Below are 18,633 nucleotides of genomic sequence, written 5' to 3' on the forward strand. Positions count from 1 at the left end.
CCGCTGGGGAGCGGGTTACCAGTGGGAAGCCATCGGGGCCGAGAACATAACACCGGTGCAGGGAGAGACAGTTACCGCCAACCTACCGGGAGTGACCGTCGCAGCAGTCTGTGGGACTCGTCCATCCAGCCGTTTGTTTTACCAGAGACTCCGTGTGCGTTACTGGCTGAGTAAGTACCACCGTGCCATCTGGCACTGCGCTGCCCCGCACCTGGCCAATACACCAAACAGACAACAACTCTGGGCCCCGGGACTACCAAAATCCCCCTACCCACGGAGGGGAGAGAAACATCCCAGCTGCTCCCCGTCATCGCTCCCGGGATCCCCGTACAGAGCAGCGGTAGTGCCCCAACCTCACCATACACCGTGGGTGGCGTCACAAACCGACATCCCAAACACTAACAAAACACCCCTTTCACTTACGGGCGAGGAGCGCCGCTCAAGTCCCCGGATCCGGCCCACCGCTCAAGCCACCAAGCAGCAGCAGCAGCGCCGGACCCGAGCGTGGTGAGCGCAGCGCCCCGTCGCCCGCGACATATCTAGGATTTTATTTGCTGTTGGAGGCACCATTTAGTTAGGGACCCAGGACCAAGAGGGAGGCGGAATACTGCACGGAAGGGCAGCTTGTGCAGTACCCTGTGACGACCTGATAGTCCAGGGTCGTCACAGTTACCTGCATTGAACTCCGGAGCTCTCACCTGAGCTCCGGAGTTCAGCCCGGCCTGTCTGCAGCGGTCATGAACTGAACCGCAATTGCCTGGGAATAAGTCAGCGCTCGCGGTTCAGTCCTGCAAATCCTGAATTCAGTCCAGGCTGCACTCCGGAGCTCAGTTGAGAGCTCCAGAGTTCAATGCAGGTAACCGCAGCCAGGCCTGGTATTAGGCAGGCGTCACACTTGCGTTTGAAAAATCAGTCTGATTCTCATGCTTGACAGTAGGATGAGCTATGTCCGAGTGTTGATCCGTGTGCAATGCAATTGCAATGCGAGTCTGTGATTTTTGTCATGATAGTAGTCTGTGAGCAATCCGTATTCAATCCGTACGTGATCTGTTTTTTCTCAGCAGCTATTAGTCATTACAGTCATGTACAGGAGCATTTACAGTGTTCTCTGCTACATAATAGAATTGTATTTAGAAAAACGGATGTCACTAGGATGGGCCGTGTGCTGTCCGTGTCACATCCGTTTTTTTCTCGCACTCTTAGACTTGCATTGGAGAGTCTTGCACGAGAAACTCTAGAAATCCCCGCATGCTACGATTTTTTTCCTCAGTTCGATTTGGACTGAGAAAAAAAGCAGATAGGAGTTGCCTCATTGATTAACATTGAGTCGAGTGCATTGCAAGATTTTCTCACATTGCACTCTTGCGAGTCAATCGCAAGTGTGACGCCGGCCTTACTGGCGGTTTCTCCGGTAGCCAGTCCTACACTGCACGTGGCCATACAGATACTGAGGTAAAAAACCTCCCCAAATACTCAGCGTGTGCACGTGGCCTTACAAATACTGAGGTAAAAAAAATTCACCAAATACTCATAGTATCATAGTATCATAGTTTTTAAGGTTGAAGGGAGACTCTAAGTCCATCTAGTTCAACCCGTAGCCTAACATGTTGATCCAGAGGAAGGCAAAAAAAAACCCCAATGTGTCAAATAAGTTCCAATGGGGAAAAAATTTCCTTCCTGACTCCACATCCGGCAATCAGACTAGTTCCCTGGATCAATACCCTGTCATAAAATCTAATATACATAACTGGTAATATTAAATTTTTCAAGAAAGGCATCCAGGCTCTGCTTAAATGTTAGTAGTGAATCACTCATTACAACATCATGCGGCAGAGAGTTCCATAGTCTCACTGCTCGTACAGTAAAGAATCCTCGTCTGTGATTATGATTAAACCTTCTTTCCTCAAGACGTAGCGGATGCCCCCGTGTTCCAGTCGCAGGCCTAGGTGTAAAAAGATCTTTGGAAAGGTCTCTGTACTGACCCCTCATATATTTATACATTGTGATTAGATCCCCCCTAAGCCTTCGTTTTTCCAAACTAAATAACCCCAAGTTTAATAACCTGTCTTGGTATTGCAGCCCACCCATTCCTCTAATAATCTTGGTCGCTCTTCTCTGCACCCTCTCCAGTTCAGCTATGTCCTTCTTATATATCGGTGACCAGAATTGTACACAGTATTCTAAGTGCGGTCGCACTAGTGACTTGTACAGAGGTAGAACTATATTTTTTTCATGAACACTTATACCTCTTTTAATACATCCCATTATTTTATTAGCCCTGGCAGCAGCTGCCTGACACTGTCCACTAAAGTGAAGTTTACCATCCACCAATACACCCAAGTCTTTTTCTGTGTCTGTTTTACCCAGTGTTCTACAATTAAGTACATAATCATAAATGTTATTTCCTCTACCCAAGTGCATGACCTTACATTTATCTACATTAAACTTCAATTGCCACTTCTCAGCCCAATCCTCCAATTTACATAAATCTCCCTGTAATATAAAATTATCCTCCTCTGTATTGATTACCCTGCAGAGTTTAGTATCATCTGCAAATATTGAAATTCTACTCCGCATGCCCCCAACAAGGTCATTTATAAATATGTTGAAAAGAAGCGGGCCCAATACTGACCCCTGTGGTACCCCACTATGAACTGAGACCCAGTCCGAGTACGTACCATTAATAACCACCCTTTGTTTCCTATCACTTAGCCAGTTTTTAACCCAGTTACACATATTTTCCCCTATCCCCATTATTCTCATTTTATGTACCAGCCTTTTGTGTGGCACCGTATCAAAAGCTTTTGAAAAGTCCATATACACAACATCCACTGCATTTCCCTGGTCCAGACTTGAACTTACCTCTTCATAGAAGCTGATCAAATTAGTTTGACAGGATCGATCCCTCATAAACCCATGTTGATACTCTGTCATAAGGTTATTTTTCTTGAGATACTCCAGTATAGCATCTCTCAAGAAACCCTCAAGGATTTTACCAACCTGAACGTGTGCATGTGGCCCTACAGATACTGAGGAAAAAAGCTCCCCAAATACTGAACGTGTGCACGTGGCCTTAGGCCAGCGTCACATTTCCGATTGACTCGCACAAGTGCAATGCGAGAAAATCTCGCATTGCACTCGAACCAATGTTAATCAATGAGGCAGCTGTAATCTGCTTTTTTTTTCTAAGTCCAAATCAGACTGGAAAAAAAAAAACCGCAGCATGCTGCGATTTCTAGAGTTATCTCGTGCGAGTCTCTCAAATGCAAGTCTATGGGTGCGAGACAAAAATGGATGTCAAACGGACGGCACAGACCATCCTAGTGACATACGTTTTTTTCAATACAATTCTAATATGTAGCAGAGAACACTGTAAATGCTCCTGTACATGACTGTAATGACTAATAGCTGCTGAGAAAAAAAACGATTGCACACTGACAGCACACGGATGAAAAGTGAAAAAAAAATCGTCCTACTCTCTAGCATGAGAATCGGACCGATTTTTCAATCGCAAGTGTGACACCGAACTTACAGATACTGAGGTAAAAAAAACCTCACCAAATACTGAACGTGTGCACGTGGCATTACAGATACTGAGGTAAAAACCTCACCAAATACTGAACCTGTACACGTGGCATTACAGATACTGAGGTAAAAACCTCACCAAATACTGAATGTGTGCACGTGGCCTTACAGATACTGAGGTAAAAACCTCACCAAATACTGAATGTGTGCACGTGGCCTTACAGATACTGAGGTAAAAACCTCACCAAATACTGAACCTGTGCACGTGGCCTTACAGATACTGAGGTAAAAACCTCACCAAATACTGAACCTGTACACGTGGCCTTACAGATACTGAGGTAAAAATCTCACCAAATACTGAACCTGTACACGTGGCATTACAGATACTGAGGTAAAAATCTCACCAAATACTGAACCTGTACACTTGGCATTACAGATACTGAGGTAAAAAAAAAAAATCACCAAATACTGAACGTGTGTACGTGGCCTTACAGCTAGTAATATGATGCAATATATTTTAAAATACTAACATGAAATATTATTTGTATATTGCATCAAGACAAATCATCTCAGCTCTCGGGATGGGGCTTTTTTTTTTTTTTTCCTAAACTAAGGTTCAAAACCAAAACTGAACTGTATTTGTTTTCAGAAATGTCTGTACCAAATCTGCATTTCTTGGCAGAAAAAAAAGCATGATTTTTACTCAAATAACACTTTTTTTCCACGGGTTTTCTATGCATTCGGGGCTGGAAAAATGCTGAAAGAATTGACATGCTGCAGATTTATTTCTGCACCAAAACTGAAAAGAAAAAAAAAAACAAAAAGAAAAACACAAAACTTCAGGATTCTCATTGACTTTGCTGGCATAAAGATTTGCACATAGTTTAAGGTGTGCTCTTGTAGCGCTTCATGGGGCGGGTGCACCTAACCCACTTGTCGCCGGGCTGTCGACTGTCGTCGTTACGGGTGGCCTAGCCCGGCTCCATTGCCCTGAGGCACACAGAAGATGGCTGGGAAGGATGATGAGGTAGTGGTGAGGTGTTTGTCGTGACGTCACCTGTAGTATGCGGCCAGGGAATGAGCCGCCGCTGCTGTCGCTGTCCGCCGGGACAGATGGTAGTAGCAGCTGTGGGTGGTATCGCTCCCCACAGGTGGAGCGGCCCCCGGGGAGGATGATGAGGGGAGTAGTAATGGCGTCTCGGAGCGGCAGTACCGGTAATAAAGAGTCAGAGTCTATGGCTGCGGTTCCAGGTTGTTTACTCACTTTTGTACGATGCCACTCACCCAGGTAATACGGGTGACTTGCTATGATGGGCTCCATCGAACCCGAATCCCTTTAGATATCAGTCCGGTTTGGTGTTCGGTGGGTTCTCTTCTTGTAACGCCTGTCTGTGGATCCACTGGCTTGAAGCTATGAAGGGACCCTGGGTTTCACGAGATGTACTCTTGTCCCTATCTGCAGGTGTCGTGGTTCTGATGTTGGGTCCGGCTTGATGTGAGACCCCGGATCCTCTCTGACACTGTGCCGTTAGGTGCTGTGTGGTTAGGGAAGCTTGAAACTTTCCCCGTCGAGGCATATTCTGGAAAACCAACGTGAAGTATGATCTTCCATAATGTCCTGCCACCCTGCATGGCGTCAGTTCCAAGCAACCATGTGAACTTTCTCCTCCTTCCCACCGGAGCACCCTTGAGATGCGATTGCTCCCTTCCTCTCCTGCTGGAGAGCTTACTAACTTATGTTGGCTCCTGACTCCCCCTGCTGGCTGTACCTCCCCCCTCCTAGGTCCTAAGCTAGTGGACCTAGCTAGCTAGCTGTATGAGGACACACTGTAAATGCCACTCTGTAGGCGGGCCCTTTATTACCCTACCCTAGCCCAGTCGCTGTGGGAAAAGGGCAACCTGGTGTGTAATGTGGCTCGAGGGGTCTCCGGACCCGAGGGTGAGGGGCCACTCGGACTAAAAGGGGGTATTTACAGGGGGTGTTTGTCTGCACAGTTCGTGACGCCACCCATGGTGCATGGTAAGGTGAAGTACCACCGCTGCTATGGGGAGTACCCGAGAGCGATGGTGCAGGCAGCCAGATGGTTAACCCCTCCACGGGTAGGGGGAATGCCCCAGGACTCGGTGATGGTGACGGGGAGGTGCAGTTGGGATGGTAAGGGTCAATTGTGTACTCGCTCAGTCCAATAACGCTGACAACTGTGGTAAACTAAAGTTCTTGATGCTGCTGCAGCAGGGAGGGAGCACGCCTGGATCCCGTGCCCGTTGGTGTTGCTTGTTAGCCTGTAACTTTGACTTTGGCACCTCTTTTCTGTAGTTGGTCCCTTTTAGCCTGAAACTAAATGGGTCCCGCTCACCTGTATGGCTAACTGGGTGAGCTTGCTCTCAGGGTTCACGCTTGGGATTTTCTGGACTATGTAGTGGGAAAGTCCTATCCCCCTCGTTGCGCTAGTACCCCGATTTTGAAGCAGGTGGAGAATGGATCTTGAAGGCTCCGTCCTCGTCGGGTAAATTGCCAGGACGCCTGAAACTCCTTCCTGACCTAGGGTCCACGTACCCCGTCGTGCCCTGGCCCCTGACCGGTGATGGCACAAGGCCGCCGGCTGCCCCCCTTGACAGTCCGTGCCCCTTGTCATGATCCCCTGCGACCGGGGTCCAGCTCCTACCAGGCCAGACCAACGTCTTCCACCTAGTAGTCTCAAGGAGCCCAGCTCCTGACCTCTCCACTTGAGAGTTACTTCTCAACTAACTGACTCCTGACACTCCTGCCCCCCCTTCAACCAACCCCCAAGTGGGCGACCCTTCAGGCCAGCCACTGGTGTGTCTGGTGAGTGTGGTGCAGAGTGTTCCTAGGATTTTGATTAGCTTGTTCTTAGCAACACCAAAAGTCAAGGACCCGTAACCAAGGATGAGGTGGATATCATGCAGAAGGGCAGATTGCACAATACCCTGTGACTACCTGATAGGCCAGGGCATCACAGTGATACCGGGACTGACCTCCTCAAGAACCAGGTTTAGCATTACACCCAATTTGGGTGCAATACTCTGTGGCAACTGAAGCCTCAGGGGCGCCACATGCTCACTTATTCTCAGCAGAAAAACTGCAGCATTAAATCCTTTCAAGTGGATTTTGTTGTGCAAAAAGTACAGATCTGCTTCACATCCGTAGAGATAGAGATATCCACAGCATAAAATGACCTCCTGTGTATTTCAAATTCACAACACTGGTCAAATTGAACTTTGTATTTTCTCCTCAGCATGTGTCCAGAATTTCTCTTATCTCATTCACAAAGCTGGGACTGGAATACAGAGAGGATTTTCTGCATGCAAATCTGCCATCAAAAATCCAGTGTGTATTTGCCCTGCGGGAAAGTGATCAGAGACAAACTGCACATAATGCATAACAGCAATGCTAAACACACCAACTATACTAATCCCAAAAAAAAAAAAAAAAAAAAAAACTGAAATATTTTTAGTCGGGAAAATATATAATTCCTAGCTTTTTGACGCTGTGGTTTTTGTCACTCGTTGGTATGTCATGTATAAAATAAAGCGGCTTTGTTATTTATACTTTGTGCTATTTAGCTTTAATAAAACTTTTTTGACGTGTAGGCTACATGCGTCATTAGTGCGTTCACGCAGCAGAAACACGGTATGCCATTTTTTTTTATTTATTTTCCACATATAATGGAATTCTATAAAAAAAAATTAAACATGCGTATTTGAAATCTGCACTACGTGTCAGTTTATGCAGAATAAAAAAAAATACAGTGGGTAGGAGGTTTCTATAAATCCCTTCCACATTAAGGGAACTGTAAGGCTATGTTCACTCGTTACATTTTTGTGACTTTTTTTTCTGAAGCAAAACCTGCTCTCTTCACAGTAAAAAAAAGCAGCTTCCAAACATCAGGTTTTCCTGTGTTTTGTTGCTTTTTTGTTATGTTCTGTTGCTTTTTTGCCGTGTTTTTGTTGCTTTTCTTGCCACATTTTTGTTGGGTTTTTTTGCTATGTTTTTGTTGTTTTTTCTGCTGTGTTTTGTTGCTGTGTTTTTGTTGCTTTTTTTGCTGTGGTTTGTTGCTGTGTATTTGTTGCTTTTTTGGTCCATTTGTTTTTGGCTGCGTTTTTGACATGTCATATTTCTATAGTACATATTTAAATAAAGTTTGCTTCATTCATCACAAAAGTAGCAAAAACGCAGCTCTTGCATTTTTTTGCACTTTCTCATTGCTTTCAATAGTGAAAAAAAACCCACAAAATTGCTGAAAGAGTTGACATGCTGCTTTTTTCAAAAACAGAGCTATTTCCATTTCAGTAAAAAAAGAAAAAGTAATCATGAGATTTCTGAAATTCCTGGTACTGTAAAAAGCAACTTTTAATGTGCATATGTCGCGGGCGGAGGGGCCGCGCTCGCTACGCTCGGGTTCGGGGCTGCTGCTGCTGCTCCGTGGCTCGAGCGGTGGGCCGGACCCGGGGACTTGAGCAGCGCTCCTCACCCACGAGTGAAAAGGGGGTGGTTTGTTTGGGGAGATAGTTCGTGACGCTACCCACGGGTCGTGGTGATAATGGGCACCACCGCTGCTGGTGACGGGGATCCCGGGAGAGATGACAGGGAGCAGCTAGGATGTTGTCCCCTCCGTGGGTAGGGGTTGGTGATCCCGGGGCCCGGTGGTGATACAGGGAGGCAGGGTAGCTGGGGTGCAGGGTTGCGGAGGCAGCGCGGTGCCGGATGGCACTGTTGTACTCACTCAGGCACAGATTCACAGAGTCTCTGGTAAACCAAACGGCTGGATGGACTGGTCCCGCAGCCGGCTGCAGTGTCTTTGCTCTCCCCAGACAGGTTGATGGTGGCTGTCTTTCCCTTCACCTTTGTAGAATGTCTTGACTCTGATGGTTTCCCAACGGTAGTCCGCTCCCCGGCGTGTATGTACCGAAGGAGCCCGTTTTGCCCGCAGGCGCTGGCCCTTGGATTTCTGGCCTATGGCGGTGGCTTTTTATCCTCAGTGTGTGGACGGTTGCCTTCTGTCGGGTCTTGGGTGTTAGGTAACCCCTGGGGTTCCGGTCACTCTCGCATTTGACCGTTGTCGGCGGCTCCTAGCCTGGTCGGGGTCCGATGGCCCTGCCTTTGTACTTGGTACAGATCTGCTCCCGGTTCGGTACCGGCGGGCCACCGCCCGTCCCCTGTCCTACGGTTCCGCTGACTTACACCACCTCCTGCAGACGGCCACCACCGTCTGCCGACCTTGCTGACAGTGCCTGGGCTCCGACCCAGACACTAGCAGTTGTTCTCCTCTCACTTCCAACTCCAAACTCTCCTCCTCCACTCCACTACTCCACTTCCACTGAACTCCAAACACTCTGTCTAACTGCTTTTCCCGCTTCCAGGCCTGCGAACTCCTTGGTGGGTGGGGCCAACCGCCTGGCTCCGCCCCACCTGGTGTGGACATCAGACCCTGGAGGAGGCAACAAGGATTTTGTTTGACTGATGTAGACTATCCAGGGGAGGGGGGGTGTGTGTGTGATGTTGTGTTTGTGACTACCTGGCTAGTCCAGGGCGTCACACATAAAATTCCTGAGAAAACCCCACAGCAAAAAAAATGCAGCAAAAATGCAATGTGTGAACATAGCCACTCCACATTTTCTGCACACAGCATCAATGACTTAACTAAACTCATTTTGGGAACTTAACCTAAGAAAAAATAGTCTTAGTGTCATCAGTATTTGGTCAGTTGTTAGTTTTTAACGTCAGTGTTTTTCACTGATGTAAAAAGAAAATACCAACTGCAAATTTTCTCCTGTCCGTGGCAATGATAATCAAGGACGGCACACGGACTGTACACTGATGCCATGCGTGTGCTGTCTGGGATTTTCACTGACCCATAGTAATTTGGGTCTGTGACTGGGATCAAAAACGGATGTTGCCGTGATTTTTTTTTTGTGGATACAGCTCGCATTAAAAACACAGAAATGTGAACAGCGCTATAGATTATAACCGGTACACATTTTATCTGTGAGAAACAGGTACGCAAAAAATGGATGTCTGAATGAGGGCTTCAAGTGTGTCCACACTGAGCTTTTTTGCTGCGTTTTTGAAGCAGAAATGCTGCAAAATCCTCCTCAAACCTTAGAGCGTCTGTTCAGTTTCTGCTCCAAAAACGCAGCAAAAAGACTAAGGGCTCATTCAGACATCAGTGAGTTTTCTCATACGAGTGCTGTGGATTTCACACATATCCGCAATAATCTATGGTGCTTTTTGTGGACTGCAAGGTCCGTGGAAAATCACAGAGAGGAATGTCGGATCTAAATTGGCAATGCAAGTCTATGGGTCCGTGAAAAATATCGGACCGCACTTGGATGATATCCAAATCTGGTCCGATTATCATGGACTGTCAGAATGAAGAGGGTGGAGAAATGTTTTTGTTTTTATCTCCACATAAGAGAAAAACTGATGACACTCGGACCACGCGCTAATAATTAAATGGTCAGTTTTTCTCATACGTGAGAAGAACTGTCCTCTGAATGAGGCCTCAGTTCGGTCAAAGTCAATTTTTACCATCTGAGTTTGGTCATTGTTTTATCAGTTTTTCTCAGGTGGAAAAAAAAAATCTGGAGGTTTCTCCAGCTTCTATCAAACAGTCCATGAAAAGTGGACAGAACACAGATGGCATCCGAGCGATGGCCCATATTCTTGCATTGGCGAGTGTGATATGACACTCAGTTCAATATGGGACACGTCTCCATGATTTTGGGAGGACCTCTTTGTTGCAGGAAAGAATCAGACATGTGAATTGCCCCATAGAGTATGATAGGTACGAGTGCACACTGTGACAACACAGATACAACTCGCACCAAAAAAAACCCCTGATTTCTAAACGTGTTTTTAGGCTCAGTGTTTGCAGCACAAAAAATGCAGAACCTTAGGCCACGTGCACATGTTCAGTATTTGGTGAGGTTTTTACCTCAGTATCTGTAAGGCCACATGCACACGATTAGTATTTTGTGAGGTTTTTTACCTCAGTATCTGTAAGGCCATGTGCACACTAGAAAGTGCCTTTTTCTTAAGGAAAATCCGGACCCCTGCACCCGCGGTAATAAACCGCACCAAAACCACAGCGAAATCCGCATGCGGTTTTAGCGCGGTTTGCCGTGGATTTACTGCGGATTTTCCGCAGGTTGGTCCATGCGGATTTTTACCATTATCTATGGCAAAAAACGCAGGTGCCTGCGGAAAAGACGTGACATGCTCATTAATTCCGCAGCGGAAAATCCGCGGGTATAAAAAAAACGCAGTGTGCTCACAGCTTTTTATAAAACCCATAGGATTTGCTGGGGAATGACTGCAGCAATGTAAGGCCCCTTTCACACGTCAGTGATTCTGGTACGTTTGTGCTTTTTTTTAAACGTACCAGAATCACTGACATACGCAGAGCCATTATAATGAATGGGTCTGCTCACACGTCAGTGATTTGTCACTGCACGTGTCTCCGTGCGGCGTACCCGCGTGTGCGTGATTGCTGCATGGAGACATGTCCATTTTTTTCTGGCATCACTGATGTTCCACGGACCACGCAGTGGTGTGGTCCGTGAAACACGTGCCAGAAAAAAACGTGCTTTTAAAATAAAAAACATTTTAACTCACCCGGCGTCCAGCGATGTCCTCTGCAGCCCGTTCTGCCGGCTCCTTCTGTGCCGGCTGATTACTGTCGCGCATATTTATTATGCGCGACACAGCCGACCCGGAAGCAGCTCCTGCAGGGGTCACCGCCGGCCGGATGCTGCGTCGCGGGAGCGATCAGCACCATGGACAGCGGGAGCAGGCGCAGGTGAGTGAATCTCTAAGTGCAATCACAGGCCACGGAGAACGGAGCCCGGATTGCACTTAGACAACCCACGTGTGCCGTGATTTTCGGCACACGCAGGGACATGTGCGTGTTTTACACTGACGTGTGAAACGGGCCTTAGACACATTTTCTCATCAAATCACGATCAGTATTTGGTGAGGTTTTTTTAAGGCCACGTGGAGATGTTGAGTATTTGGTGAGTTTTTTACCTCAGTATCTGTAAGGCTACGTGCACACATTCAGTATTTGGTACGTTTTATACCTCAATATCTGTAAGGCCATGTGGACATGTTGAGTATTTTGCGAGTTTTTTACCTCAATATTTGTAAGTCAAGACCTTACAGATGCTCAGGTAAAAACTAACCAAATACTCAGCATGTCCACGTGGCCTTACAGATATTGAGGTAAAAAACTCGCCAAATACTGAACGTGTGCATGTGGCCTTACAGATACTGAGGTAAAAAAAAAAAACCTCACCAAATACGGAACGTGTGCACGTGGCCTTACAGATACTGAGGTAAAAAACTCACCAAATACGTAACGTGTGCACGTGGCCTTATTACAGTTCCAGCAAAGTGAAGGGGATTCTATATCACATGTCCACTTTTCATTTGTGTTTTTTTTATGGTTGTGTGATTTTGAGACTCACAAAATGTCAATTCCCCTTGCGGTAAATGTACGTTTTATTTCCAGATTTTCCTCAAACTTGAATGAGATGAGGAAAATCCACAGTTAAAAAACCACAATAATCTTTAGTGCTTCTTCACAGCAAAAATATACTAAAAACAATATATGTAAAGCGCTGTGGAACTAATGGCGCTACATAAGTGAATAAAATAAAATATAATACACACGAATATCAATAGAGTTTTATGAAAGACGAATAATGACCTTAAGGCGAAGCGATGGAAAAATGTGTTGTTCAGGCTCTTTTAAGGTCACTGCGTTCCTCTCTCCGTTCAGTGGTCCCATCAGGGCTTCTGTCCGAATCCCCTACAAAACAGGTTTTGGACGTATGCGTTGGTGGTGGGGCCATTGACTACAATGGCGCAGACGGAGTCACTTACTGAAGGCGGACCCCCAGACGTAGTATACTATGTCCGAACCCATTTTGTGGTGGGTTCGGACGGAAGCCCTAACGGGACCACTGAACGGATATGGGAACGCAGTGTGAAAGGGGCACAACCGCTTCAGACTTCAAAAGCCGTGAAGCTTTCAGAGAAGAGACGACCATCGCTCTAGTTTATAGGTACAAGATTACAATCAATCATAAAGATTCCAACCAACAGAAAAAAAATAGGTGTGCACATTCCCCAGGAGGGTTTATATGGTGAAACAATAGGAAGCTTCATCAAAGAGCGTGTGAAGCGGCTTTTGATGTGGATTGTGGGGTGGTGTGAACATAGTTTAACTGGACAAAGTAAAAAAAAAAAAAAAAGTGTAGCATTGATGTTTTTTCCAAAAAAACCTGCTGAATATGAATGTATCCCGGCGGCTTTGTACAGTGCGGCCACACACCTCCGCCAGCCGAGGAGACAGCGGCCGCCATACACGCAGTCTCCACCAGGCGGCGCTCCCCGCTCTCCTGGGCGGCGGGCGGCAGTGCGGGCTCAGACCCTCCCGGAGCCGCCGCTCGTCCCGTCCTTTCATCACAGCACCCAGGAGGCGGCAAGGAAGACACGGGCGGCCAACTATGACGAGAGCTCAGCCACTTGTGGCTCCATAGGGTTAGGTTTTTCTTTCTTATGCATTGTTTACATGGGAGCCTGCAAAAAACAAACTGCACAGTGCACGGTGTATATGCAACGCTGGGGTTTGTAGTCCCACAATACCCTGCATTTGCAAAACAGAACGCGTGCATATAGCAATGCAGGTGCAAAGACCGAGCGTGCACGGCTCGTATGCAGGTAACGGAGCGTGCACATGCAGACAACGAGCGTGCATAGTGAATATTATGTAATTTTTGCATTTGTAACTTGCAGCATGAGATGTAATGAGGGAGATTGGTGACATCCCATAATTTACAGATCGCAGTGATTGTGGAGGCAGAACAATATGTGGAGGAGACAATGATCTCACAGCACTGAGCCCCCTCCCTGATGCCAGGCTGTGTGGCCAGCACTATCCTGCCCCCCCCCAGCACTATCCTACCCCCCAGCACCAGGCTGCCCTCCCAGCACTATCCTACCCCCCAGCACCAGGCTGCCCTCCCAGCACTATCCTACCCCCCAGCACCAGGCTGCCCTCCCAGCACTATCCTACCCCCCTGCACCAGGCTGCCCTCCCAGCACTATCCTACCCCCCTGCACCAGGCTGCCCTCCCAGCACTATCCTACCCCCCTGCACCAGGCTGCCCTCCCAGCACTATCCTACCCCCCTGCACCAGGCTGCCCTCCCAGCACTATCCTACCCCCCTGCACCAGGCTGCCCTCCCAGCACTATCCTACCCCCCTGCACCAGGCTGCCCTCCCAGCACTATCCTACCCCCCAGCACCAGGCTGCCCTCCCAGCACTATCCTACCCCCCTGCACCAGGCTGCCCTCCCAGCACTATCCTACCCCCCAGCACCAGGCTGCCCTCCCAGCACTATCCTACCCCCAAGCACCAGGCTGCCCTCCCAGCACTATCCTACCCCCCTGCACCAGCCTGCCCTCCCATCTGCCAGCCCCTCTATTGGGTGATAAGCAGCAGGCTCACATTACCAGGGTGGGGGGGAGGCATTTTGGCGCTAAATATCTAGCACCTCCCAAGTAGGAGGCTTCATGAATGAGGGGAGGGTGGCTTTGGGGCTCTTCTCCCTCCTTTCTGTCGGGTGTGTCATTTTTTTTTTTCTAAGTTAATAATATCCAACAGCTTCAAAGTGCATGTAGTGACAGAGTGCAGTGTGCAGGCAGAAGGTGCAGTGCCAGCAGTGCATGCAGTGCCAGGCTGCAGGGGCAGACAGAGGTAAGGCTGGCTCTGCTACATCATGCCTGTCATTGCACCATTGCTGCTTTGTCTTCCTGCATATATATGCAGTGTATTTTCCTGCCCTGGGTTTGATGCTGTATTTATTGGGGGGGTTTGTGTATGATGCCTGCAGTGATGACAGGGGTAGTGCCCATTTTTTTTTTTTTTTTTACTCTTTTGCAGAATTGATACTTTTCTTTATTTTTGATGTGACAGCTGCGGTCCTAGCACTAGTAAGTGGTGGTGGGATGCAATGCTGGAGGAAGCGTTGAGGGTGTCCCTATACACACACAATGCAGCCTGCATCTCCATCCATTCAGGAGTGCGGTGGGAGTAGCTCTGGAGTGGCGCAGAGTCCTCCTGGCAGCCAGTCCAGCCCTCTCTCTGTGTGCATCTCTGTGCATCTCTCTATCCAGAAACACCCCCTGAACTGCATGGACCATTGGCAGCGTCACCTTCCCTTATGGCTGCGTGATTCTCATTCTGACTGCGTTTTCTCCTCTTCTAGATAGTGGCCGGCTCTGGATCTGTGGATAGCTCGTCTCTGGTGGTCCGTTTTGTATTGAGTGGTGCTGCCGAGAAGATGCCCGGGGTGGTGAGCAAGAACCCGGACCTGGAGTTTGACTCCTTGCAGCCTTGTTTCTACCCAGACGAGGATGATTTTTATCTGTGTGGCCCGGACTGTGCCCCCCCAGGAGAAGACATCTGGAAGAAGTTTGAATTACTCCCCACGCCTCCTCTGTCTCCGAGCCGAGCAGGGTTACAGAGTGACCCTCTGTCTCCTGGGCAAGGGCCCCTACTAGATTATGGTTTAACGGGTGACGAGGACGCCTTGGACTGGGCATCGGAGTTGTTGCTGTTGCCCCCCGAAGCTGACTTGCTGGGGGGATCCGGCTGGAGCACAGATCTGGGTTTGTCCCCCTGCAACCTCAAGTCCATCATTATCCAGGACTGTATGTGGAGTGGCTTTTCTGCCAGGGAAAAGCTTGAAAGGGCGGTCAACGAAAAGCTGGGGAAAGCCGCAGGAAACGTGGTCGAATCTGGGACCCAGAACCAAACCGTCGCCCCCTCTGCCAGCAACTTACCTGGGCAAGGAGAGGAAATAAACAACCCGGCTTCCCACTGCGTAGATCCAGCGGTGGTTTTCCCCTTTCCCATCATCAAGGGAGAAAGCGGCAGAATTGGGCAAGCTACCCCTCCCAGCAGTGCCATATCTCCCGCCGTACCCACCAATGCACCAGCCAGAAGCTGCAGCCAGCCAAGCAGAACCAGTGCCAGCTCCGGAGACGACAGCCACAGCGAATCTGGTAAATATTAATCTAAGGACCTGGGTGCCTTGTAGCTTGGCACCGATTGGCAGTATGTATGGTATTATGGTGTCTTTGAATTGCACAGAGGACCCCTTGGCGTTCAAATATAAAGGGGTACCCTTTGGCACCGGCGATCCTGAGTGCCCTGCGGCTAATGGTAGACGTCTGACAGGGTGTATGCTCCTGTGTTTGTGGGTGTGTGTACAAAGGGACTTTCAGATGAGTTGTAAACTGTGCAGATCATGTTAACACTTGTAGGTAATGATGCCCAGACCGGCGCGTCTTCAGCCCCAGCCAATTATGTCTGCCAGGTCCAGATTAATGGTCTTGGGTGTTGATTATTTACGAATTTCATTCCACGTGAGACCTGACTAGACATTGTTTACTCAGCATTGTTTATTCTTTTGCCTTTCCATTTTTATTTTATTTTTTTATTTTTTTTGCATTAGTCTATTTACTGTATAGTGTGCCCATTATTAGATCTCACCCTCGCGGGTCACGATGGGCGCGTTTCTTTGCCAAATAAAATTTGCATCCTACAAGGTGACACGGTTTTGTTTAGACGTCTCATCAATTTTCCAGCAAATTCGTGATGAATTAAGACATTGAGTAAAGGGTCAAGGACATGTTCTCCCCTTCCGCCATCATCCACGGATGAGGAAACCAGAAGAGGTGCCCGTTTTGGTAAAATATAGGCTCTGGAAACAGCTGACACAGGAACTTCAGCTCCACATTTTTTTTTTCTTTTCATTTGACCTCACTCCTACAACCAACATTGAGTAAGCGCCAATCAGCGGTGGCCTATTGACGCCGAGGCCACCAGATGGCGATGTTTTTTTGGTTTTAATTCTGAAAGGGTTCATTGAATTAAGAGACCCTTCTTTTTTTTTTTTTTTTTTTTTTTTTTTTAAGGCAGCAGATGGGGGGGTTGTTGTATATCTGAAAGGTAATCCTATCATGTTAGTTACTAGTAGCAGATGCTTGGCAACTTAAAAAGCAGCTTCTCGGGCAGAATTACAACACCGATGATCCATCGGGCCCCCCTCAATCGCAGTGATGGCCATTTATCCTATTGCTCTACTAATTATACCCGGGTAAAAAGACAAAAAACTGAGGACCCTGGTCAGTTGAATACTGCTTTTGATGGCGGCAAAATTTGAGGCTACAACTAAGTGATGACTGATGATCAAAATAGGACTATATTGAATAAACTTGGTCATTTTTAAATAAATTTTTTTTATTATTTATTTGTATTATGTATTTTCTCTTTTTAGTGATTATTAACTTTGGATCATGTATCTGTGAAACAAAATAATGTTGATGGGTCAGCTATGCATACATTTTTAAATTATAGGTCTCAGCAGAGCCCCCTTATGGCCAGTTTATTACAAAATATATTTTATATATATTTTTTATAATATTAGTTATATTATATTTTTTTTATTTGTATATATTTTACTTTTAATGATTATTAACCTTGGATTATATTATACAGTAGCTGTAAAAATAATATTGACTGGTCAGCAATGCATCGATTTCTGAATTCTAATTTTCAATAGAGCCCCCTTATGGCCAGTTTTGTATTTAAAAGAACAAATATATCAAATTAACACTTAATAAAAAAAAGCCAACTATAATAATAATAATTTATTTATTTTAACATAAAACTGGCCATAAGGGGGCTCTGTTGAGAATTGAATTCAGAAATTGATCAATTGCTGACCTGAAAAATAAAGATAAAAATAAAGAAAAAAATATATAATGATAACACTTAATAAAAAAGCCAACTATATATATTTTTTTATAAGTGTTATCATTATATATTTTTTTCTTTATTTTTATCTTTATTTTTCAGGTCAGCAATTGATCAATTTCTGAATTCAATTCTCAACAGAGCCCCCTTATGGCCAGTTTTGTATTAAAAAAAGTGTGTGTGTGTGTGTGTGTGTGTGTGTGTGTGTGTGTGTGTGTGTGTGTGTGTGTATTTTATATTTTTAGGTGTTTTTTTTTTTAATTTTATTAAGTGTTTTTATAGTTATTTCTTCCTTTTTCAGCAGAGCTCCCCCCCACCCATGCCCAGTTTTGTTTTTGTTTTTAATTATTATTAACAAAATATGTGTATGTATGTGTATGACATTTCTTGTCTTCTATTAAGTGCTTTCATTATATTTTTTTTTTGTCTAATTTTGTATTTTTTTTTTAATGGAATACTATAAAGCAGAAAATGCGTATATTTTTCATGGTATTTTTTTTTTCTTATTTTTAGTTTTAAAGTAGCACTGAATAATATAAATTGTATCTCCATAAACTGGTTACACCCCTCTCTTGTTGGTGCCTTGACAGCTCGAGGAAGCACTTCCTCACAACAGCTGTCTTATTGGCTAGAAACCAAATCTCTGGCTTAAAGGGGCCTACAGATGACCAGCAGCACATTATGTCTCGAAACAAACCAAGCGATTGTGTCTGGCTTTCACTGTCACGGAGGCAGACAATTTGTTGAATCATTTATTTCTTTTTTTTTTTTTTCTCCCTCCAAGTACAGCAAATCTCCAGTTTGCTCTTTTCATGGGGCCTTTATCTAACTGCACGATTTGTTCCACTGTGCTTAATCCATGAAGCAGCTGGCCTCGTAGTGTTTATCAAAAAATTAGCAAAAAATTTGTGTAAATCGGTTGTGGACGTACAAGTGATATTTTTTTATTTTTTGGCATCCTAGTTAGAAGTTGGTCAGATTGGCTTGATATTTCAATGGATGCTTTATCATGTCAAGTAGGTTTCTGTATCCGTGTTAACGGTATTTTTGTTCCTTTTTTTTTCCCCCCCAGATGATGACGAGGATGATGAAGACGATGATGACGAGGAAGAGATCGATGTCGTCACAGTGGAGAAAAGGCGCACCTTGTCCAACAGGCAAGCTACTTGCCCAGCAGTACTGCGCTCGAAATCCGCTACCAACCTCACCTCTGGGAAGAACCTCCCAACCGAACTTATCCTTAAGCGGTGCGCCCCGG

General features: G+C 46.3%; 1 protein-coding gene across 2 annotated transcripts in view; it reads left to right on the plus strand.

Moving 5' to 3' along the window:
- The first annotated feature begins 13,031 nt into the window (after window positions 1-13,031).
- Window positions 13,032-18,633, plus strand: part of MYCN (MYCN proto-oncogene, bHLH transcription factor) — a 7,193-nt gene continuing 1,591 nt past the window's right edge. The window contains exons 1-3 of one of the 2 annotated variants that reach the window (XM_075338783.1): window positions 13,032-13,090; window positions 14,821-15,619; window positions 18,448-18,633. The exon at window positions 18,448-18,633 is cut by the window's right edge and continues 1,591 nt beyond it. In XM_075338783.1, coding sequence (XP_075194898.1) covers window positions 14,896-15,619; window positions 18,448-18,633 — 910 coding nt within the window. In that variant the 5' untranslated portion in view covers window positions 13,032-13,090; window positions 14,821-14,895. Of the gene's footprint in view, window positions 13,091-14,238; window positions 14,310-14,820; window positions 15,620-18,447 lie in introns of those variants that run through there. The other variant, XM_075338782.1, reaches the window with a different exon arrangement.

This window comes from Anomaloglossus baeobatrachus, chromosome 3, assembly GCF_048569485.1.
Source record: "Anomaloglossus baeobatrachus isolate aAnoBae1 chromosome 3, aAnoBae1.hap1, whole genome shotgun sequence".
Classification (NCBI taxonomy): domain Eukaryota; kingdom Metazoa; phylum Chordata; class Amphibia; order Anura; family Aromobatidae; genus Anomaloglossus; species Anomaloglossus baeobatrachus.